This window comes from Ailuropoda melanoleuca, chromosome 17, assembly GCF_002007445.2.
Source record: "Ailuropoda melanoleuca isolate Jingjing chromosome 17, ASM200744v2, whole genome shotgun sequence".
Taxonomy (NCBI): domain Eukaryota; kingdom Metazoa; phylum Chordata; class Mammalia; order Carnivora; family Ursidae; genus Ailuropoda; species Ailuropoda melanoleuca.
Genome location: NC_048234.1, coordinates 29,223,917 through 29,244,482, shown reverse-complemented (window position 1 = coordinate 29,244,482; position 20,566 = coordinate 29,223,917). Strand labels below are relative to the sequence as shown.

The following is a 20,566-nucleotide window of genomic DNA, read 5'->3' as shown; positions in this document are numbered from 1 at the left end:
GGAAGTAGTAAGCTCCTCCCTCAGCGTGGTTAGTCAAACAGGCCAAGCCAACCTCTTTGCAGATGTGTTGGAAGGGATTTGGACATTGCAGGGTGAAGGACCCTCCCACACTGAGGTTCTCTGATTTTACGGTCTGTGTTTCTTACCATCTGCAAATATGTGCCCATTTTACTGCCATCTACCATGTGGGAAGCATGATCTAGTTAGACTAACCCAAGAAGTCTAACTTTGGTCTTGGTTGGAGCATTACTTCTATGAACTCAGGAACTGTATCCACGTTACCTGTATGAATGTATGTTAATAACCTCATGAATGTAATCTGTGGAAGGTTTCGAAACTAACATGTAAGACTGCTTGGAGGTGAGTGGAGGCAAGAACCTGTCTGCCATGTCCCAGGTTTCAGGGCTATGTATAATAATTAACCTCTGAGTCTCATTAGTTGTGTCTCTAAAATGGGGGTAACGCCATCCTTATGAGATTATTCATAGTGGATAACAAAAATAAGACCAGTGAAAATGCCTAGAGTGATGCCTGGAACGTAGTAGGTTTCAAGAAGTAATAGTTGAATTCGAATGATAAATTCAGAGTAATGTTATTCTAAATAATCATCCACTGAAACAACAATGTCCTGATAGAGGACATAGAGATGTAATGATTGGTGTTTCTTGTCAGCTTAGACCTTCATTCCTTCTTTCCTATCATTAACTGTTCACTCTCATTTCTGCCAAAACCGTTGTATATTATGTTTTCTCTATGATGTCCCCATACAAGTAATTTCATTCTGTTAAAGTCAGTCAAACACATTGAATTTTCAGATATCGTGCTAACATTATATTATATTTCTAACTTGAGTTTAGTGCATCCAGTAAAAGAGAAATACTGAGTTAGGGGAGGGGTGGGTGGAGAAATGTACCCTCCAAGGCGTTCGTTTTGTGAATGTATTACTGAAAGCGCGGGGTGGGAGAATGTTGGGCGAACATGTAATGACCTTTTCCTTCTGCTCAGGATCTGAGCAAAAACTCTTTGTGGAACTCCAGGAGCACCACCCTCAATAGGAACTCCCTGTGAGTATTTCTCAATGTCTATTTGTAAGCATCTTTGGCTTCTATTTTTTAACCTCATTTGTAACAAAGGTTAAATTGGGTCAGAAAAAGGGGGGGGAGTGTTTCCAATGACAATATTTTCCTTTTGTCAGCAAGAAGGAAAATCATTTATCCTCCAAGGTTTCCCATTTCTGGCAATGAGATCCTACCTCAGTGCCTTTTAAAAACATAACCAAACACGATTTGTCTTTTCAATGTCAAGAAAGTACACACAGGATAATGAGAATCCTATCTTAGTCTGACAGATACGATTGTAAAATTTGCCTTCAAGAGTAGGAACAAACCTGTCTGGCCTAAAGAGAAAGACTGAAGACCTGATAGTTTTCTTGATCTTTTTTTATTTTTGGTTTCTCATGAGCATCCTAAGTGTCTATCAAAGCAGTAACCCTTTGAGGATTGAGACAAAGCAAAGGGAAGCCAGGGATCAAAAGAGAGAGGGGCTGGAGAACTCATGGTTGTAGGCTTAAGGATTTTCCTAGAATTTTATTTATTCAGAGAAATGAAGTTTGAAAACCAACCAAGCAAAATGATTCTCTTTGGTTTGTAGTGTTTTCTGGACTTTTCTAATTACATCATCAACACACCCATCTGGCTATGGGAGCAGAATTCAAAACCGTCTACTGAATGAAGGGCCAGTTGATAGCAAGCAGGTGACATGTGACTTGTAGTTTGCGGCTAGCTCCATTTGAGATGGCCTTTTTTTTTTCTTCTTTTTTTCTGGAACTCCCACCCAGGTCTCTGTGTGCAAGCCTGCCTCTAGACTTCAAGTGCACATGACTTTCTCCTCCCAGAGGTTCGGTAGTTTGTGCTCGTGCAGAGACGTGGGTTATTGCAGCATGAAATTAAACAATAATTGTAATTGTACTCTCTTCCCTAAGGACCTTCAATACTGGAGATATTCTTTGAACACATTTATGCAGACTTGCCCATGGCCACTTGTGCACTTGAGCAGGGCAAGTAACAATTTACAGAGAGCTCATTTCAGCCCGTGAACATTTAGGGGCCACGTGGGCTAATGAAACTGATTTGTAGTCTTGTCCGGAGACATTCACAGGCTCATTTGTAGGCATCTGCTTTGCACAGTTCAGGAACCCTTTAGTTTAATTGATCCAGAACAACACACACACACACACAGTTAAATCTTATGTATGTCGTGTGATCATATAGCTAATTAAAAACAAAAACCAACAACTACTTTTCGGTTAGCCTAGGGCATGCACAGTAAGTGAATTATATGCATATGTTGTGCTCAGTTTTCTATGAAAATAATTGTAGGGTTGCAAACCATTTCTCCATTGATAGAGATAGGGGTCAAATGACACTTTTCTTTCAAAGAAAAACTACATATACACATACATACATCTAGACATTTAGACTCTGTATTGTTACTGTTGTTCTTTTCCTTTCTTTGGTCAATGAAAAATTTAAAGCATTATCTAAACAACTTCAATTTTTCAAACAGGTTGAGAAGTTCAAATGGAGTTGACAGTAAGTTTTTATATTTAAAGATTTTTTTAATCTTATTAATGGTGAGGTGCCCTATCCTGCTGAGAGTTTTGTAGTTCCTGAAATTCTGTGTGTGATTTTTGTCTACTTTACGAAGTAGAAAGTTCAGTAGAAAAGTAGAAAGTTGATCGTCTTTCTCCACATATTTCAGGATTGATGTCTGATTTACAATTTTTTTTGAATTGCCTATTTCGGACAGTGATTTTCCAGTTCTCTCTGTGAGTGAGGGTGTTGCCTCTGAGCTCATTTCGACTGTTCAACGATTCTGTCAATCTTTTACATGGCACTCATGAAGAGCCATTCATCTTGTATGTGGATACCTTTTCTTGTCTGGCTTCTTAGGACTCTGTGCCCCAAGTGGCTGAGCAGGGCTGGGTCATGTGACACAACTCCACTGTCAAAGCTGTTCTCAAATTTTACCATAATCTATGAGCTCCTTTTCATGTTCTTGACCTCTTGATGCTAATTGAGCCCCTTCTATTCCACAGCCTTGTGCCTCCCAGTCTCTCTGGTTCCCGGCCATCAACTTTGCCCATCTTAGCCATCAGCTTTGCCTCCGCACCACCCCCAGCCCCATCCTTAGGAGTTGTCTGTGTTGCTCTACCCCATGGCTTCTGCCTTGGAGCCTCCGATATTCATTTTCCGACGTAAAAAGTTTTGCCCTTGATTTTACACTAGCATTCTTGTTGGTTTCTCTCCCTTTGGACTTCCCCATGTTCCTATTGGAATTGCCTTTCTAAACAATAAATCATCACTTATGTCGAAGCTTCCAGTGGCTTCCCATTACCTACAGGATAGGCTGCAAATCTCTTAGTCTTCCTCAACATTCTTGTCAGCTTGGCCCTCATCCAGATTTCCAGGCTCATGTTCATTCTTTCACTCATTTCTGCCCTGCAGAATATGACCACCTACCTACCTATTCCCCCCTTCACTTGGGTGTCTACAAGGCATCTCAAACAAAATGTGCCACCTCCTTCATCACCCGTCTTAGGAAATGGCAATTCCATCCTTCTGGTTGCTGAGGTCAAAGTCTTGCCATCATACTTGACTCCCATTTTCTCACATCCCCACTTCCAAACCATCAGTAAGTTCTTCGAAGTATATCAAGATCCTGGTCACTTTGCTACCTCCACATACCCCTCTGGATTACAGGATGACCTCCAAACTATTGCTCTCTGAAAGTCTATTTCCAGGTCGCAGCCAGAATAACACGTTTAAACCGAAAGTCAAATTGAGTCACTCTTCTGCTCAAATGGCATCTCATCTCACTCTGTAAAAGCAAAGTCGAAATGTGGTCTACAGAGCCCTGTTGATCTGCTGCTCCGCCTCCAACCCTACAAGCCCATTTCCTCGCAGCACGGTCCGCTCTGGCCACGCTCTCCATGGTCCTGCCTTGGGACATTTGCACCTGCTGTGACCTCTGCCTAGAATACTCTTCATTTGTCCATATGACTTACCTATCTCTCCCTTCAGGTCCATGCTCAGATTTCACCTTCTCACAGAGGCCTTGGCTTGCCATCCTTGAAATAATAACCTCCCTGTCTCCCACACTGTCTAGTCCCCTAACTTGATATATATGTAATACCATATGCACGGTGTATTTACTTGTTTATTTAATTTCTCTTTCCTCTCACTAGAAGGTAGCCAGAGATTTTATCTGTTTTTTTACACTGGTCTTTCTCTTAAGCACCTAGTAGGTGTTGAATAAATATGTGTTGAATGAATCTGAACAAATTCTCACAGCTCTTTAAATGAGCCAGGATTGAAACTTGGCATTCTCAGATTCAGATGCCCAGGCTCTTTAAGGATATCACATTGCTTATCTATGAAGGTTCCATAAGCCTCTGTGTACACCTCTATTATATTACTTAGCCAACTGTGTTGTGACTATAGTTTGCATGTCTTTTGCTCCCAGTATTTCACATTTTCTTTTTTCTAGGGCGGGAGCCACAGCTTACTCACATCTTGTCTTGGCTAGCATGACCTATAGCAGGAGCTGAATACGTTTTTATTTTTATTATTGAATGAACTCAAAAGAAAGGGTCTTTTCTGCTGATCTTTTTACTAAGCACCCCCAGAGGAAGAGGTTTTTGTTCCTTTCCTTATCCAACAAGAAGCCAGAGAGATCTGTGAAATTGGGTCATTATGCTGCTTACTCTACTAGGTGTAAAGCAGTTACCACCATGAGACTAAAGCTCTCCACTTTAATTGTAATTTTATGAAATGGCAAAACTGTTGCAAAGGATTTCTCTGGAGACTTGTAATTTAGGACTTGAGCAGATAGAGGAGAACCAGTTAAACCTGCAGGAGGGGAGCCCAACAAACAAGTCCCTTGGTGTCCTATTCTCCACCCACTCCTTTGTTTCTGGTATATGCCTCTTAATTTGTTTTCATCACTTTGTTGTCATTTTAGGTCAGTGAAGTAGACTGCTAATAACTTGGTATTAATAATGTCTTCATATGGGTACTGCATCTTGGTGGGAGCTCAGAGAATTGTGCTTTGGGGATGTCATGAAGTGTGATGGGCAGCCCAGTGCCTTCTGCAACCCAGAGGCATAATTGGTTCAGAGGAAATACATCTTTGAGGCTAATATTACCTGTCTTTCTTCAATTCCCTATATAAATATGTTTGGAGATATTACATTGATGACTGGAAGCTGTCAGGATACCATGCCCAATAATGTGGTTAAAGGATATTAGGCAATCTTTCTCAAATACTGAGAAGCCATTCCGATTAACCTGTTCAATAATAACTTTGAAGACAAAATATTCATAAGCATGTATTTATCTCCAGCCAAGTAATTAAAATGCCAATCTTCTCTATAATTTCAGAAATCTCAGCCTCTTTAAAAAGCCCTCCAGAGCCTTGCCATCATTATTCAGGTAGGAAGCTTGTGCGCATTGACGTGTCAGCTGAGCCGACCGTCTGTGATTCTGCAGTTGTAAACAGAAATATCGATGAATTGCAAAGTATTGATATGACTCCCAACTTGAAAGGCTGTCGTTCACTCTCATGAGAAGAACATTCAGGTTTCTTACCTTGCCATTTACTTGGGAAAACAAGTTGTTAGGATTTAAAAGAATGTGGGATTTAAAAAAAAAAACCCATGTATGGGCAAGTTCCACATGTTGGGGAGGGGTGACCTTGAGGTCTCAAATTTCCCTCCAAGCCCAAAGCCAGAGATCTCTGTATTTTGGATTGGGGCCTGAAACGAGTTCTTTGAAGGAGGATTTTTATACCCTCGCTGGCCCTCAGCAAAACGTAACCACTGAATGAATGCCAACCCCACCGGGTAAGTTCAACAAAGACACCTTACAAGGATGTTATTAAACAAGATGTCGAGGTTCTTGACTCTCATAAGCAACATCGCTTCACGGTGCTTCTGTTGTCTTTCTTTCAGAGTGGGAATAATTATACTTGCCCTTCCTGGGGAACAGTCTGCCAAAGGGCTAGCTGGGAATTAAGAAGGAAACACTTTGAAATGCAAAGCAATAGAACAACCAACTGGACTTGTGCCACTGGTTGGTCTTTTGGGCGTCATTGCTCTCAGTGTTGGCGGAGATGAGACGTGGGCAAGGTCTTTGACGCAGTCTAAAGCCCAGCACCTGACTGAGAGTTTAGTGGTGTGACACTTACCGTTATTATCATATCAAGGTCGTGTGTTCAGGGCCCAGTAATAGACTGCCTTTTCCTAAATTCTGCCCTGTAGTGAACAGTGTTTCTGTGGCTTCCAGACTCTGCATTCCAGGCCCTTCTAACTGGGTCTTTCAGCTCAGCAGTAATCCAATATTTTGACTCCAACTGTCAACTTTAGAAAGTCTGGTGAAGAATACTGTAACTCATATTGACTCTGATCTGTTAGGATACGGCTCTTAACAGGAAAATTCAGATCACTTGCTTCTAATTAAAATTGGCCTTCAGTTCTCTCCGGGAAAAGAAGGCGAACTGTGCAAAATCAACAGTAGATGTCCCCACAGTCCACTGTGCATTAGATTTGCTCTGGAAAAGAAAAACCAGAGAAATGAAGATCACAGAACGCCCTTTAAAAGAAAGTTCTGCATATGTATGGATTAGTCTGTGATCTGGGATTCAGGAGAGTGGAGGTGACGCCCCACTCAGACCATGTTATATAACGTCCCATAATTTCCAAGACTGCGATACATCCTTCCTGTGTAAGGCATCATTTATTTAAAGAGCTGGGTTATGGAAAATAGTTTTGAGAAAAGCAAAAATAAGGGGTCTTTGAAATCAAGTATTTTATTTAGCATTATATGAATAGGCTGACATGGGGGAGGCTTTCTGTAAGTTCAGTCCACTGATGCGTACTTAAAGTAGTAAATCTGTTTTTGTTTGCAGCCATTGAAAGGAACAATTTAATGAGGCTTTCTCAGACTATACCATTTACACCAATCCAACTGTTTGGTGAGTGTGCCATTTCTACCTTCTTGAGGCCATGCCAGGGCAGAGGCATAGCATCTGAGTAAATCAAAGGAGAAACCATCTTGCGTTGTTTTGGTTGAAAATTTTGTTTTGCCAGTGGTTCCCGTTTAGTGCGATTAATTTTCTAAAATGGAAATTCTTGTTAACTGTCCAGCCAGCATCAAGGGTCAAAATCTAATTCTGTGGGGATGGAACCTATAATGAGCAGCAGTTGGGAAAAAAGCAATAATGTTGCACCTGGCCTTCACTGATTGAGGGCTGGAAGTAAGTAGGGAAGAAAAGAACCAACCAACCATGTGTAATAAACACAGAAGAAAGCGATAAATGTCAATACAGTAAAAACTAACAGGCATCTGAAGAGAAATGCTTTGTATATTGTTTTCAGTTTGTTTTGTTTCATGTAAACTAATTGCTCTTAGCTCAGATAGTAAATGTCATTTTTAAAGGCTGGAGTAGTAAAGAAAAACAAGCTCGCATTAAGCCAAGGCTACCAGAGTCTCTCTGTCCAGCCAATCGACAACATAACAAGGGTCCCCGCTCTGTCCTAGATCTTAATTCTCTTCACACGGGGACAGATCACATGGTTCCTGATCGTGGATGCAAATGCCTTCTCCTTCCTCATGGCTCCATGGCTGGTTTCGCAACTCAGGAGCTGTGCTGTAAATCCTCTAAGTATTTAGAACTCTAAAGAGACCTTCAGTGGCATTTATCTGGGCACCAAGAATAAATATTTAAAAATTTGTTACTAAGAATTACCTAGACATGTTCTTTTCAATTCAATGCAAGAGTGAGCAAATAGATTCCTTTCTTGGTGAACCAGGATAGTGTTAGCAAAAAAAAAAAGAAAAAAGAAAAAGAAAAAAGGAAAAAAAAGAAAGAAAAAAAGAAAGGAAAAAAGAAAAGCATTTGAAACAGAGATGTAAGGACTGAAAATCAAGCACAGGCTGGACAGAAGTCGTGTATAGAATGTTACTTCTGTTATGAAGCATTAAACAGGGTAGTAGGTGGAATCTAGGCTTGAATTGTTCCCTGTTCAATAGCCTAACACTGGACACTGTCTAGCAGTTAAAGAGCATTTTGTGTGTAAAATCTTTTGAGAGGCATTCAGTTTGTATCTGAAGTTCTAGTTCACGTTTGCCAAATTCACATATTTAATCTTTCCAACAACCCAATGAGGTGAGCGTTATTTTCACTTTCATTTTACTGATCGGGAAAGTGAGGCTTTATGTACTTGTCCAAAGGCACAAAGGAAGGAGGGAGAGGCTCCGGGGTAGGACCATGGTGCCAACTCCAATTGTGCTAAACCGTGAATTCTCAATGGGGGTAATATCACCCCCAAGGGAGCAGAAACATCTTTTTCTGTCTAAAGCACATACATATGTATATACTGTATGTACACATACAGTACATATAGATACATACAGTATATTTTTGGTATTTAAAGTCATAGAAGGGGGAATTAGGAGGGGTGCCTGCGTGGCTCAGTCGGTTAAGCATCTGCCTTCAGTTCAGGTCGTGATCCTGGGGGTCCAGGGATCGAGCCCCATGTTGGGCTCCCTGCTCAGCTGGGAGCCTGCTTCTCCCTCTCCTCCCTGCTCATGTTCCCTCTCTCTAGCTCTGTCTCTCTCAAATAAATAAATAAAATCTTTTTAAAAAAAAGGGGAAATTAGGGGGGGAAAATGTCTAATAAGGCTTGTAAAGGGGATGATAGTGAAAACATGGGGTTAAACTATCTCTCTGGAAGTATTTGTCTTTAACAAAGGAGTCATAGCCCCACTACTTTGATTTTGTTTTTGTCTAGTTATAATTTATTATAAGAACAACTTAATTCTTATATATCATTTGATGCTTTGTCCCTTCCTCCCCTCTCCTGCCTTCTCCCTTTCCTGGACGGTAACGTGGCCAAAGTCCATGCCTTTATTCAGTACTTGTTTGTGCCTAGGTGAAATTCCCATTCTCTTCTGATCATCTGAGAAAGTGAACCGATTCTGAGCTGCTATATAGGACACTGGAACATGTCACAGACATGAGGTGTCCTTGAGCTTCTCACCTGTACTTCCTTTTGCAGCAGGAGAAGAAGTAACTGTCTACAGGCTGGAGGAGAGTTCCCCTTTGAACCTGGATAAGAGCATGTCTTCTTGGTCCCAGCGAGGGAGAGCTGCAATGATCCAGGTGCTGTCCCGCGAGGAGATGGATGGCGGGCTCCGAAAAGCCATGCGAGTCATCAGCACCTGGTCTGAGGATGACGTTCTCAGGCCAGGGCAGGTTTTCATTGTGAAGTCCTTTCTTCCTGAGGTTGTGAAGTCATGGCACAAAATCTTCCGGGAGAGTACTGTGCTTCATCTTTGCCTCAGGGTAAGTCTGAAACCCGGAGCCCAGAGGGATAGGTCAAGGAGAGCAGTTCGGGCTGCATCCTGATTGGAGGCCATTTTCTTCGACCCAGAGGACAGCCCATTCTGTTCTGGACCTGGTGGTATTTCGTTATTTTTGTTGCGTAGAGCTTTTGCTTTTGGAGTGGAGTGTGGTGGGAGCTGAAGGAGGCTGACATCACAATGGGGAGGCTGACATCATCATTGATGAGCCTGCGTAGAAGAGACCGATATTTTTATCATTGCTCCCTATTTTGTAGGAAATTCAACAACAAAGAGCTGCTCAAAAACTGATCTATACCTTCAACCACGTGAAACCACAAACCATTCCTTACACGCCAAGGTGAGTGTAGGGAGTATGGGCACCCTGGCCCTTCAGTTTAAATACAAATTTCTCTCAATTTCTTCTCAGACCTGTTAGTCATGAGAAATGCCAGAGCCATGGGGAAGTTCCCCATGATCTTATTTTTGGGTTCTTCCTTCTATAGTCCTGGAGCCTGGTAAGAAGAGACTTAGATGTCCCAGGAATATCTTGGCTTAAACACTGTAACTTATGTGTGTGGAAAAGAGAAGTTCAGGCAGAGGCCGTGACTGATTTCTCAGTTACATGAAACGGGCAGACCCTAGATGTAGTTGGTAATTTCCAGGAACATTATGGAAGAAAAACATTTCTATTGGAAGCATAGTTTCTTCCCCTGATATCTTAGACAAATTAGGAACTTTCTAAGAATGAACTCGTTACTTTCACTTGAGTGTCTCAAGACTCTTACATTCATTTAGCAGGACAGATCATAATTTGGTGCTGGGGATTATGGTAAAGTTATATTGTTTCAGTTACAAGGAACTTGATAGAGCATAGCAAGTAAAGTTGAGCCCGGTACTCATAAAGGTGTTGGAAGGTTTCCTCAAAGAGAAGGGAGGTGCGTAAGTGTGGGGAAAACTCCCAATCCTTGCATTCTGTCCGTGCCATAGAAAGGTGGGGCATGTGCATTGAGGCTGCATCCGGCCAGAGTTAGATATTCTCCCAGGCTGCTGACTGGTAATGTAAGTCTCACCTTTGCTGCCTTATGGGGACTCAGTGGCCTCCTTTTCCCTCTCACAGGTTCCTGGAAGTTTTCTTAATCTACTGCCATTCAGTCAACCAATGGTTGACCATTGAGAAGTACATGACGGGAGAGTTCCGGAAGTACAACAACAACAACGGTGATGAAATTGCCCCCAGCAACACCTTGGAGGAGCTGATGTTGGCTTTCTCTCACTGGACCTATGAATATACCCGGGGAGAGCTGCTGGTTTTAGATTTGCAAGGTAATTGATAGCACAAGTGTGATTGATACAATAAGCATGAGGCACAGTTCAGGAGCCATTGACCACGGATGGTTTGTCCATGTCGCTGTCACCGACATTTGACCCTGGTTCCTTCTTTGCCCAAAGCCATAGTTAAGGTCTTTCAATGGAGATACTCCCCAGTAGTGTGTGCTTTTTTTTGCTTTTTCTTAATTTGAAAACTGAAAGATGGTATCCTTTTTCTGAATTTATTTATTATTTGTGAAACTGTCCAAAGTGTGAGGAACCAGATGAATGTCCCAAGAAATCCTGTGAGAACTAGGACGGGGAATGTGTGGAGTTGCTCTACCTGGTTTTGAAGGGAGGTGGGGCCATTTTTTTCACAGACATTGTGCAGTGTTGAGCACCTAATATGTTGTTTCCCACTTAGCTCAAGAGAAAAAATATAGGCAGATGATTAGCTGCTTAAAATTTAAATATATAGAAAACTTTGACCTAAATGGGGGATGAGTTTTTAAAAAATTTGAGAGAGAGAGAGAGTGCATGGTGGGGTGGGGGGGTGGGGAGAGGGAGAGAGAAACTCCAAGCAGACTCTGCACTGAGTGCAGAGCCGCATGTGGGGTTTGATCTCAAGACTCTGAGATCACGATTGGAGCCAAAACCTAGAGTTGGTTACTCATGGGGCTCCTGGGTGGCGCAGTCGTTAAGCATCTGCCTTTGGCTCAGGGCGTGATCCCAGTGCTCTGGGATCGAGCCCCACATCAGGCTCCTCTGCTAGGAGCCTGCTTCTTCCTCTCCCACTCCCCCTGCTTGTGTTCCTTCTCTCGCTGGCTGTCTCTCTCTGTCAAATAAATAAATAAAAATTAAAAAAAAAAAAAAAAGAATTGGTTACACAACCGACTGCACCACCCAGGTGCCCCTAAATGGGGAATGATTTTTGTACCAAATTTTTTAGTTTTATGGCTTTACCTTGAACTTATGTTCATAATAACACATAGGCATGCATTTATACACATAGGAAAGTGTAAATTCTGGGCATTTTTTATGATTTTGAGCTCAGTGCTTTGGCAGTTTATAATTTAGCTTGCTCTCTTTGCTGTGTACCTTGATATGACAGTTCCCGAAAGTACAAACTCAGCCCGAGAGAGGTGACACAGTACACTCATATTTAATGGAAGGCTTTGATCAGTGCATCTCCCTGCTATCAACATCTCACATGTGACTTATAATCCTGTGGCACGAAACAGAGTATCTCTAGCAGGCTTTCCTTGCAGACACAGAACGAAATATGTATTCAGGTCAAAGTTTGGTCCTTGGGCTCACTGACTGGGGCTTTGGTTTTAAATAAGGGATTTAGCCCAGGAACTTTCACAGGAGTTATCTCATTTAATCCCAGAAGCAGCACCTCAAGGTAGATATTATGGGGACTTTAGGCCCAGAAATTTTAAATAACTTGCCCAAGGTGGCGCATTTACTGAAGAGGGAGCCAGGATGCAAACTGACCATCCATGTTCTTTCCTTCTCACCGTACTGTCTTTTATTTCTTTATGAGTTTCATAGGGCATAACCGTGTTATGGTTCATTTAAACAGATTGGGCATATTACTTGTCCTCTCTGACTTTCCCACCTCTCCAGCCCTGGGATTCTGTACTGAAAGCCAGGCTTGGAGGCTGGGCACAGCTGAGATACATAATCCTAAGGCATTGTGAGCAATGTCCAGTAAATTCTGATTGAAATTTATGCCATGTATTCAAGGATGTATAGACTTTTAAAACTACACATAAGTCTCCCTGTTTTTTCTGATGTGTGCTGTTCACAGAGTTGAGTTATACTTCTAACCCTCAAACACAATATTTAGGGAAGCAATATAAACAAAGTTAAAACAGTCAACATGATTCAGCTTTTAAACCAGCAAGTACATGAGCCATGTAAGCGCAGCATGCTGATGCCCACGGCGTCTGCTTTTGTAGCTCATGTTGGGGAGAGGTTGATTGTTTTCATCTGTATTTGAGTGTCTGTGCTTTGAGTTTTGGGTGGAGTTGTTTAAAAAGCAAAAACAGAAACAAACAAAAAAGAAAACAACCGAAGAAAAACTTTAAGGAATTAATGATGACTCTTTAGTGTGTTTTGTATTCCACTTGAATAGGTTTTTGTTTAATGATGTTTATGTTTGGGGATTTTTATGTCTCTAAGTAATCCAAAGTGACATTAAACAGAACAAATGCTGCGTTGATAGTCTTGGGGGGAAAATGGAATTAACTTTATTCTTTTACTGGGCAATTATGTGAATTGCAGAAATAGGCCACTCCAAAGAAACTATGTCAAAACACTGACCTTCAAAGAAGAGGAGCATGGGCCTCATAGAATGAGCATGAAGAAATTGAGATACTTACTGGAGAGTTTTGGCCAATTGGTGGGGCCTGAATTTATGGAAGAAGATGAATCCTAATCCTATAACAGTAACTATGAGCAGTTACACGACTACAACTACTAGCTAACGCTTACCAAGCACTTATTTTCTATCAGGCACTTGGGTAAAGACTTAATGCATTATGATATTTAATCCAAACTAAGCTGGAAGGGAAACATGGGGAGAATATATGTATTTTCAAAATACCGTAATGGTTTTTGGTTCAGTTTTGTATTTAATTGATTAGTCTTTCCAGTCTTTGGAGAGAAGCTGATCTGCATTGTTCAGGTGGTAGGGAGTGGAGACTGAGAGGCCTGGTAGCAGCAGTGTGGAGGAAGAGGCCTGGAGTTGCAGTGCTGGGGTGTGACTCCTGGCTCCGCCGCGAATTAACTGTGTGACCAGTGGGCAACCACCTTGAGTCCCACTTCCCTCATTTGTAATTGGGGAAATAATATTGTGCACTTAACTCATTGTTAATCCCTCATGTTAAGGAGCTGGAATGAGGCAAGCTCTTGACCCATAGTAAGCCCTCGGTAATGTTAGTTATTGTTGTCATTAGTATTAATCTCCATGTGGCTCTTTAAAATGGCAGTGATCCTTCGTCACCTTGCTGTGGCTCCTGGTTGCTTTGGGGGAAAAGAGAAATGAGAAACACTCTGGCAGTTTATCCCATCAGTTTTTCTTTTTCTTCTCCTTTCTACTGTCTTCCAAGGGAGTGCAGATCATTATCCCAGGAACTGCCACACCGGGCCTGGAAGCTAAGCTCTAAGGAAAGTCTTGACCAATTTCTGCTCACTTGTAATTATACTGTAGTTCTCCACTTTCTTTCCATTTAGAAATCCTACATGTGAGGACCTGTGTCATCATCATCACATGTGAAATCCAACATTTGTTTCCCAACAATGGCAATGAAAAACAATTACACTTCAAATCTCAGTAGTCCAGAGCATTCTCTCTCTCTCTCTCTCTTTTTTTTTTTTTAAAGATTTTATTTATTCACCTGACAGACAGAAAAAGCAGGAGGAGTGGGAGAGAAAGAAGCAGGCTCCCAGCGGAAGAGCCTGCCATGGGGCTCGATCCCAGAACTCCAGGATCATGCCCTGAGCCGAAGGCAGACGCTTAACGACTGAGCCACCCAGGTGCCCCGCATTCTCTCTCTTTCTCTCTTTTTTGTTTTTTAAGAGGGAGAGAGAGAGGTGGGGGAGGGGCCAAGGGACAAGGAGAGAGAGAGAATCCCAAGCAGGCTCCATGCCCAGTGCAGAGCCCTTGCAGGGCTCGATCCAGGACCCTGAGATCACTGAGCCGAAATCAAGAGTCGGATGCTTAACCACTGAGCCACCCAGGGATCCCTAGAGTGTTCTTTTTTTAAAAAGCTCATTATATTTTTCAAAGAACTTTGGAGATACTAGATTTTTTTTATTCAACAAAGCATTTCCAGAATAAGTCAGTATTCACATCAACACTGTCATCATGAATTCTCTGCTACAAAGAAGTAACTTATTTCCACAGATTTGGAGGTTCATGGATATATCCCAGGATGGCTGGGATCAGAATGCATGTGTCCCGGTTTCTCATGAGGGTATGCTGCACACACCTTTCCGTGGCCATTTACCTTATTAACGTCAGTAAACAGATATGATTGGGATTTTTTTGTGTGGAAATGCCTAGTTTTCTTCCATATCTTCTCACTCTCTAGAATGTTCCTTCTGCCCTTGGAAGCCCCCAAAATATGTCTTTAGTAGTTACGGTTTGAACCAGCGGATTGGGTTTAGGGATATAAAGATTTATGGAAAACTCCACCCTCATTCTTTTGGAGGGATTTATTTATTAGGGAAATGAGATCATCAGAACATGATTTTACCAGTGGTAAGAAAATGGAATTTTACTTCACAAGCAGTCTTGATTGAATAAGGTAATAAAGATAGCAGCTGACATTTTTTTAGCTTCCTCTGGGTCAGACACTTTGCTAAGCAGCTTTTTTTTTTTTTTAAAGATTTTATTTATTAATTTGGCATAGAGAGAGACAGCCAGTGAGAGAGGGAACACAAGCAGGGGAGTGGGAGAGGAAGAAGCAGGCTCCCAACGGAGGAGCCTGATGTGGGGCTCAATCCCAGAACGCTGGGATCACGCCCTGAGCCGAAGGCAGACGCTTAACCGCTGTGCCACCCAGGCGGCCCTGCTAAGCAGCTTCTGTACAATAGTTCATTTAACCCTCAGTAAGCATATGAGATAAGGACCATTGTCATTCACACTTTCAGATGAGAGCAATGAGATTCAGGGACATTAGAGAAGGTGTCCAGGTCACATCACTAGAAGGTGACAGAGCCACGAGTGGGACCCAGACTCTTTGACTCCTGCCTACCTAACAGGCAACAAGATTTAAAGTAAACTGGAGCTGATGTGATTTTGATCAGACTTTTTCTCCCCTATAAACTTCCTTTTCCCCAACTGATATGACCTCTTTAGGTATTAACGCATATTCCCAGCTTAAATTTGCAGTTTCCTTAGCCATCAGCCAAAAGCTTTCATCATTGCTGGGAAGTCCGGGCTTAAAGTTAGGTCTGAGCCTAAGTATGAAAAGGATTTTTAGCCTTCGTCGTCTCTCTACTGATGGTCCTTGGACCGTCTTTCTGTCTGTTTTTCTGTTCTTTCTTTCTGTGGAGTCAGTCGAGGCTGTTCCTTCTTGTATCTGTAACGAGAAAAGTATAAAGAGCCCAGTCTCTTCCTATGACCTTTTCTTTAAAAAGAAAAAAGGCCGAGCCAAATCACATTTTACATACCTCCCCTCAAGCCTGAGTTTCAGCCTTATTTTTCCTTTCCCTATACAAAATCAGTGTACGAAGATTGTAAGCCAGAGGCTCTTAAAGAGAATTCAGAGGGTTTGTGAACTTTGATGAGAAAACAAATTACACCATTATTTTCACCAACCTACAACTGAAATTCATCATTTCCTTCGATTATAGGGCAGACCACAGACCTCAGTGGTATTAGCAGTACCCATGACTGTTTGCAATAGCAATTACCGATATTCACATAGCACATTATGGTGTTGGCAGCTACCGCAAAGCACCGTTTGTGTGTATTACTTGATGTTATGGTCGTTACAGACTCGCACTAGCTTCTGTTACTTAATGTGTTAATAAAGAAGCACATGTATTGCAGTACAATTTGAACAAATATTTTGATAACTGTAGTTCAGTATCATTGGTTTCCTTTGTCATCTTATGTATTTAAATTATGCATTTTTAAAACCTTATCCTGAGAAAGGGGTCCCTTCCTTTCCCCAGACTGGCAGAGAGGGTCCTGACACAAACATGGTTGAAAACCCCTGCACTAAACAGGTTATGTTTCTAAGGAAGTCAGTTTCTTGGGGGAAAGGTCTATAAACTATAAGGATTACATTTTCTTATGAAAGGTTTAGCATATGGTAAAACATACTGAGCTTGGCAAAAAAAAAATTATTTTTAAAATAGTGCTTAGAAAACATGAATATTTTTTACTGAATAGAAATACATAATAAAGCTCTACATTTCATATGATTTTTCAAAAAAGGTTATTTATTTGAGAGCGAGAAAGAGAGAGTGCATGCACGAGCAGGGGGGAGGGGCAGAGGGAGAGAGACAAGCAGATTCCCCGCTGAGCAGGGAGCCTGCTGCCAGGGTCCATCCCAGGACCCTGAGATCATGACCTGAGCCAAAGGCAGATGTTTAACCAAGTGAGCACCCAGGTGCCCCTTTCATATGGTTTTTAAATAATTTTCCCTCAAGGTTGCTCTCTTCCAAGCAAAGAGAACCAGTGCAGGCTAGAGGCTGATCTCCAAAGCGGCTGGGTACGCCCAAATGATGCATTTCCATCTGATCAGCTTGCCTGTACACATTACAGCTGGTGGAAAACGACTCCTCCCCACCTGCATTTTATAACAGAGATCCACTCTGGGTGTTGATTGCTGTTTCGATCCGTGTCAGCGTTCAATTCCACTCCTCCTGTCCTTTTACGCTTTGATGTCCGTTTTTAAAAACTAAATTTTATTGCTGAAAAACACTCTTTCAGGAAAATGCAAAAGGCAGAAGCATACCTCTCAAAGAATTTTCACAACCGAACACGTGTCACCAGCGTCCAGATCAAGAATCTGGGGGTGTTTCTATGCTACTGTTGATAAATGCTGTATATATAACATTTGATGGGCGTCTTTGATGGAGCTGAGGTTGTACCTGCAGAAGCATGCAGCCCCTTGTGCCTTGCCGAGCACCGAGGACTCCACCTACGGAGACCATGGCCTCCCCGGGAGGGACATAAGCTTCGGCTCAGGGCACATCCTGTTATCATCACTGCAGAACTGGGCAGCCTCCGACCAAAAACTGCTTAATCTTCTTGAACATCAGTGTATTTGTTGGCAAAATGAGGATATGAGGATGCTAATACTTTTCCTTTATAGTTGCTGAGAATTACAGAGAATATAATTAGAATGTCTAGTGTAGACATATAGTAAATGAATGATGGATGCCACTCTCAGGAACTGTGAACACACCACTAAAACGTTCATTTGTGGCCTCGAAGTTTATGCTAGCATAGCAGAGGGGGTTGCGGGAGATAGTGAATTTACTAGAATTTTCAAGCACACCTGGGTAATTTTTTATGGTACATTGAATTCACATAATGTTGAATTTACTTCAGGGTGAAAGTAAGTTTAAAGAAAGAAATTAAGATTTGGTTATTATTTTCTTGAATTTCTGAGGAAATGAAATCCCCATTTGCTAAAGGCATTTTATTTTTTCTTTGGAGGTGTTGGAGAAAATTTGACTGATCCATCTGTTATAAAACCTGAAGACAAACGGTAAGTTGATTTATGATGTTATCATTTAGAAAATTGCATTTAACACATTGTATATGGTTTTTTAAAAATAATTTTCAAACGTTTATATTTCTTGCCCAGATCCTAGAAAGATTTTGAGACAGCTTATATTTACATATGAGATGGATATCTGTATTGGATATCTATAGATCTATATCTATATCCAATACAACAAGATTTTTTTTAAAAAAATGCATAGATTAGGAAATGGGGGCAAAAAGAACATATGGAAATAAAGTAAGATGAAATTTGGAGTTAATACACATAAAGGGAAAGTATAAAGACCAATGCAGTAACTCAGATTTTTTGCAAATTTAACTCTGAGTTTTCTAGTAGCCCATGCAAATGAGAAATATGGGTAAGCTCAGCTTCATATAGGCTTTGACAGGAAAACAATTAATGTCATAGGAGAAGCCCAGCTTCCCTGGTCCTCATAGTGGAGTCGCTGCGTCTTACCATGGGCACAGTCTTCTGTCACGTGCCTATAAGACGAAAGGCCTGGAGTGTGCTAGTCAGTAACAGCAAACCTACAAGAGGTCCAAACAACGGGGCTTATATATGAAGCATCAGATTGTCTGACTTAATTCGGGGATGCGGTTTAAATTATTTAGAGGAGTGAGTCGTCTGCCTGTCCTTTGAATTCCCATAGATGCATTTGATCCCATATGTAGGCTTTTGGGAAAACTTGGCAGTGGAGGGTCTGAGGTTGTATTCTTCTGTTAAAGGTGGAGGACAAAGTAGTGGTGGGGCTGACTAAGGACTGATCAATGTGGCAGACGACAGTGGTTCTTCAACATGAACGCTCATCACCGTCAGGGTGCTTGTTAAAACATAGATTGCTGTGTTCGTGAATTCAGTGGGTTTGGGCTGAGGTCAAATAAGGTAACAAGCTCCCAGATGATTCTGGTGCTGCTGGCCTGGAGACCACAATTTGAGAATGGCTAACATATGGTATGTTTACTTCTCAGTTGTCCTACGTGTCTGTACTTGGCCCCTGGGTTGTAGAAAAATATATATAAAAGAAATTACATATGTGGGCAATGTCCAGTAACATCCAAAATTTTTACTTCTCTCCCACAGCTTTCATATTGTAAACATTCATGCTTTAATGCTCTCTTCTTTTCCTCAATGATTTACTCTAAATATCTTCTCATCCTTAGGCATCTATGCAAAGGGTTCCCTCTAAAAGTATATTAGCTATCTCTTTGGACTAGGTGAGTTAGAGAGGGTAAAGGTGACCCATAATGCCGCTATGTATCCAACTTCTATGATATTTGAGCATGGGATTCATGTTGTAACCCTTAGGGTACAGATAAAGGCTTTATTATTATTATTATTTTTTAGCAGAGCTGAAGTGTTTTTGGCTGAGGATCTTATTTCTTCAGTAGCCCTGTGTGCTCAAGGGTTTGTAGTAGGAAACTTGTACTATAAGTACTTCCTTCCTAATTTTGCAGTGAAAAATGTTTTGCATATAGAATGAACCCAGTTTATGTATACTCCATCATCCATTACATTTTGATCTTGACATGTGTCATTTAATGTGACCCGAGTATTTCCAACTTTTAGAATTCTAAGATCGTATTATCCCACGTGACAGTGGAGTATTTAATTGTGTTCTGTAGGCCAGTGGGTCTCAATTTCCATTAAGGTCACCTAGGAAACTGAAAAAAGAAAAAGAAAATCTCCTGAAAATGAGTATCCAATCAAAATTTCTGAGGTTGGGGCCCTAATGTTTGTATTTTTGGAGAAGCTCCCCCATGTGATTCTGCTGGGCAACCGAGGATGGGAACCTCTTGTCTTAGGGCAAACTTTATTGTTTATGACTTGAAGATAGGAACTTTGGAGATTGATAGGATGGCATCATTGGAGCCTGCCTGGTTTTGTGGGGTTACGCCATTGGTTTTCCTGGTGAAGGTAACTTTTCTCACAGCAGTGGCAGGTGGCATCTCCTTGGTTCACCGAGACACACATTTTTGAGTGCCGTGTGTGGGGAACCTTTGCTACCCAAACCACGGGCCACAGACAGTCACAGCAGCGCCACGTGGGAGACTGTCAGCCTTGCAAAGTCTCAAGACCCTCCCTAGATCTACTGAATCAGAGTCTGAATTGCGACAAGATCGGCAGGTGATCCGGTGTAAATGGAAGCTTGAGAAATGGCAGTTTAAGCAAGTGCTCTCACATGTACCTTTCACAACAACATTGGGAGTAGGCCTCTTCCGTCCCTGTTCCCCAATGAGAACACTGAGTCTCGGTGGAGATGGTTAACTTGCCGGGGAGGACAAGGGGTCAACGAAAGGGAGGAATCTGCTACCAAAGGAGAAGAGTTTTTTGGGGGTACAGATTCTGATATTATCTGTAGTGCCTGTTGTCCCCCATCCTTCCCCACACTTGTGCGTGTGAAGGCTCAGATATCCGGCTTCTCCCTCACACCCTGTCTGGCTGCTTAATGCGCTTCCCCGGGTCACCGAGCCTCGGTGGAGGTGGCTTCAGTGACGGGCAGTCTGGGATCGTTTTCCACTTACTGCTCTGCTGGATGGGGGCCTGTGACAAGTACAAAATGATGGCGATGGTGAGTATGTGTTCTTTAGGAAATCTGTG

The 20,566-nt window shown here is 41.9% G+C and overlaps 1 protein-coding gene across 3 annotated transcripts in view; it reads left to right on the top strand.

Annotated features, from left to right (window-relative positions):
• Nucleotides 1-20,566, top strand: part of TRPM6 (transient receptor potential cation channel subfamily M member 6) — a 201,820-nt gene that overhangs the window by 171,719 nt on the left and 9,535 nt on the right. For all 3 annotated transcript variants that reach the window (XM_034646981.1, XM_034646980.1, XM_019805296.2), the window contains 8 exons: nt 1,006-1,064; nt 2,566-2,591; nt 5,442-5,492; nt 6,967-7,032; nt 9,119-9,405; nt 9,680-9,762; nt 10,522-10,727; nt 17,899-17,950. In XM_034646981.1, coding sequence (XP_034502872.1) covers nt 1,006-1,064; nt 2,566-2,591; nt 5,442-5,492; nt 6,967-7,032; nt 9,119-9,405; nt 9,680-9,762; nt 10,522-10,727; nt 17,899-17,950 — 830 coding nt within the window. The remainder of the gene's footprint in view (nt 1-1,005; nt 1,065-2,565; nt 2,592-5,441; nt 5,493-6,966; nt 7,033-9,118; nt 9,406-9,679; nt 9,763-10,521; nt 10,728-17,898; nt 17,951-20,566) is intronic.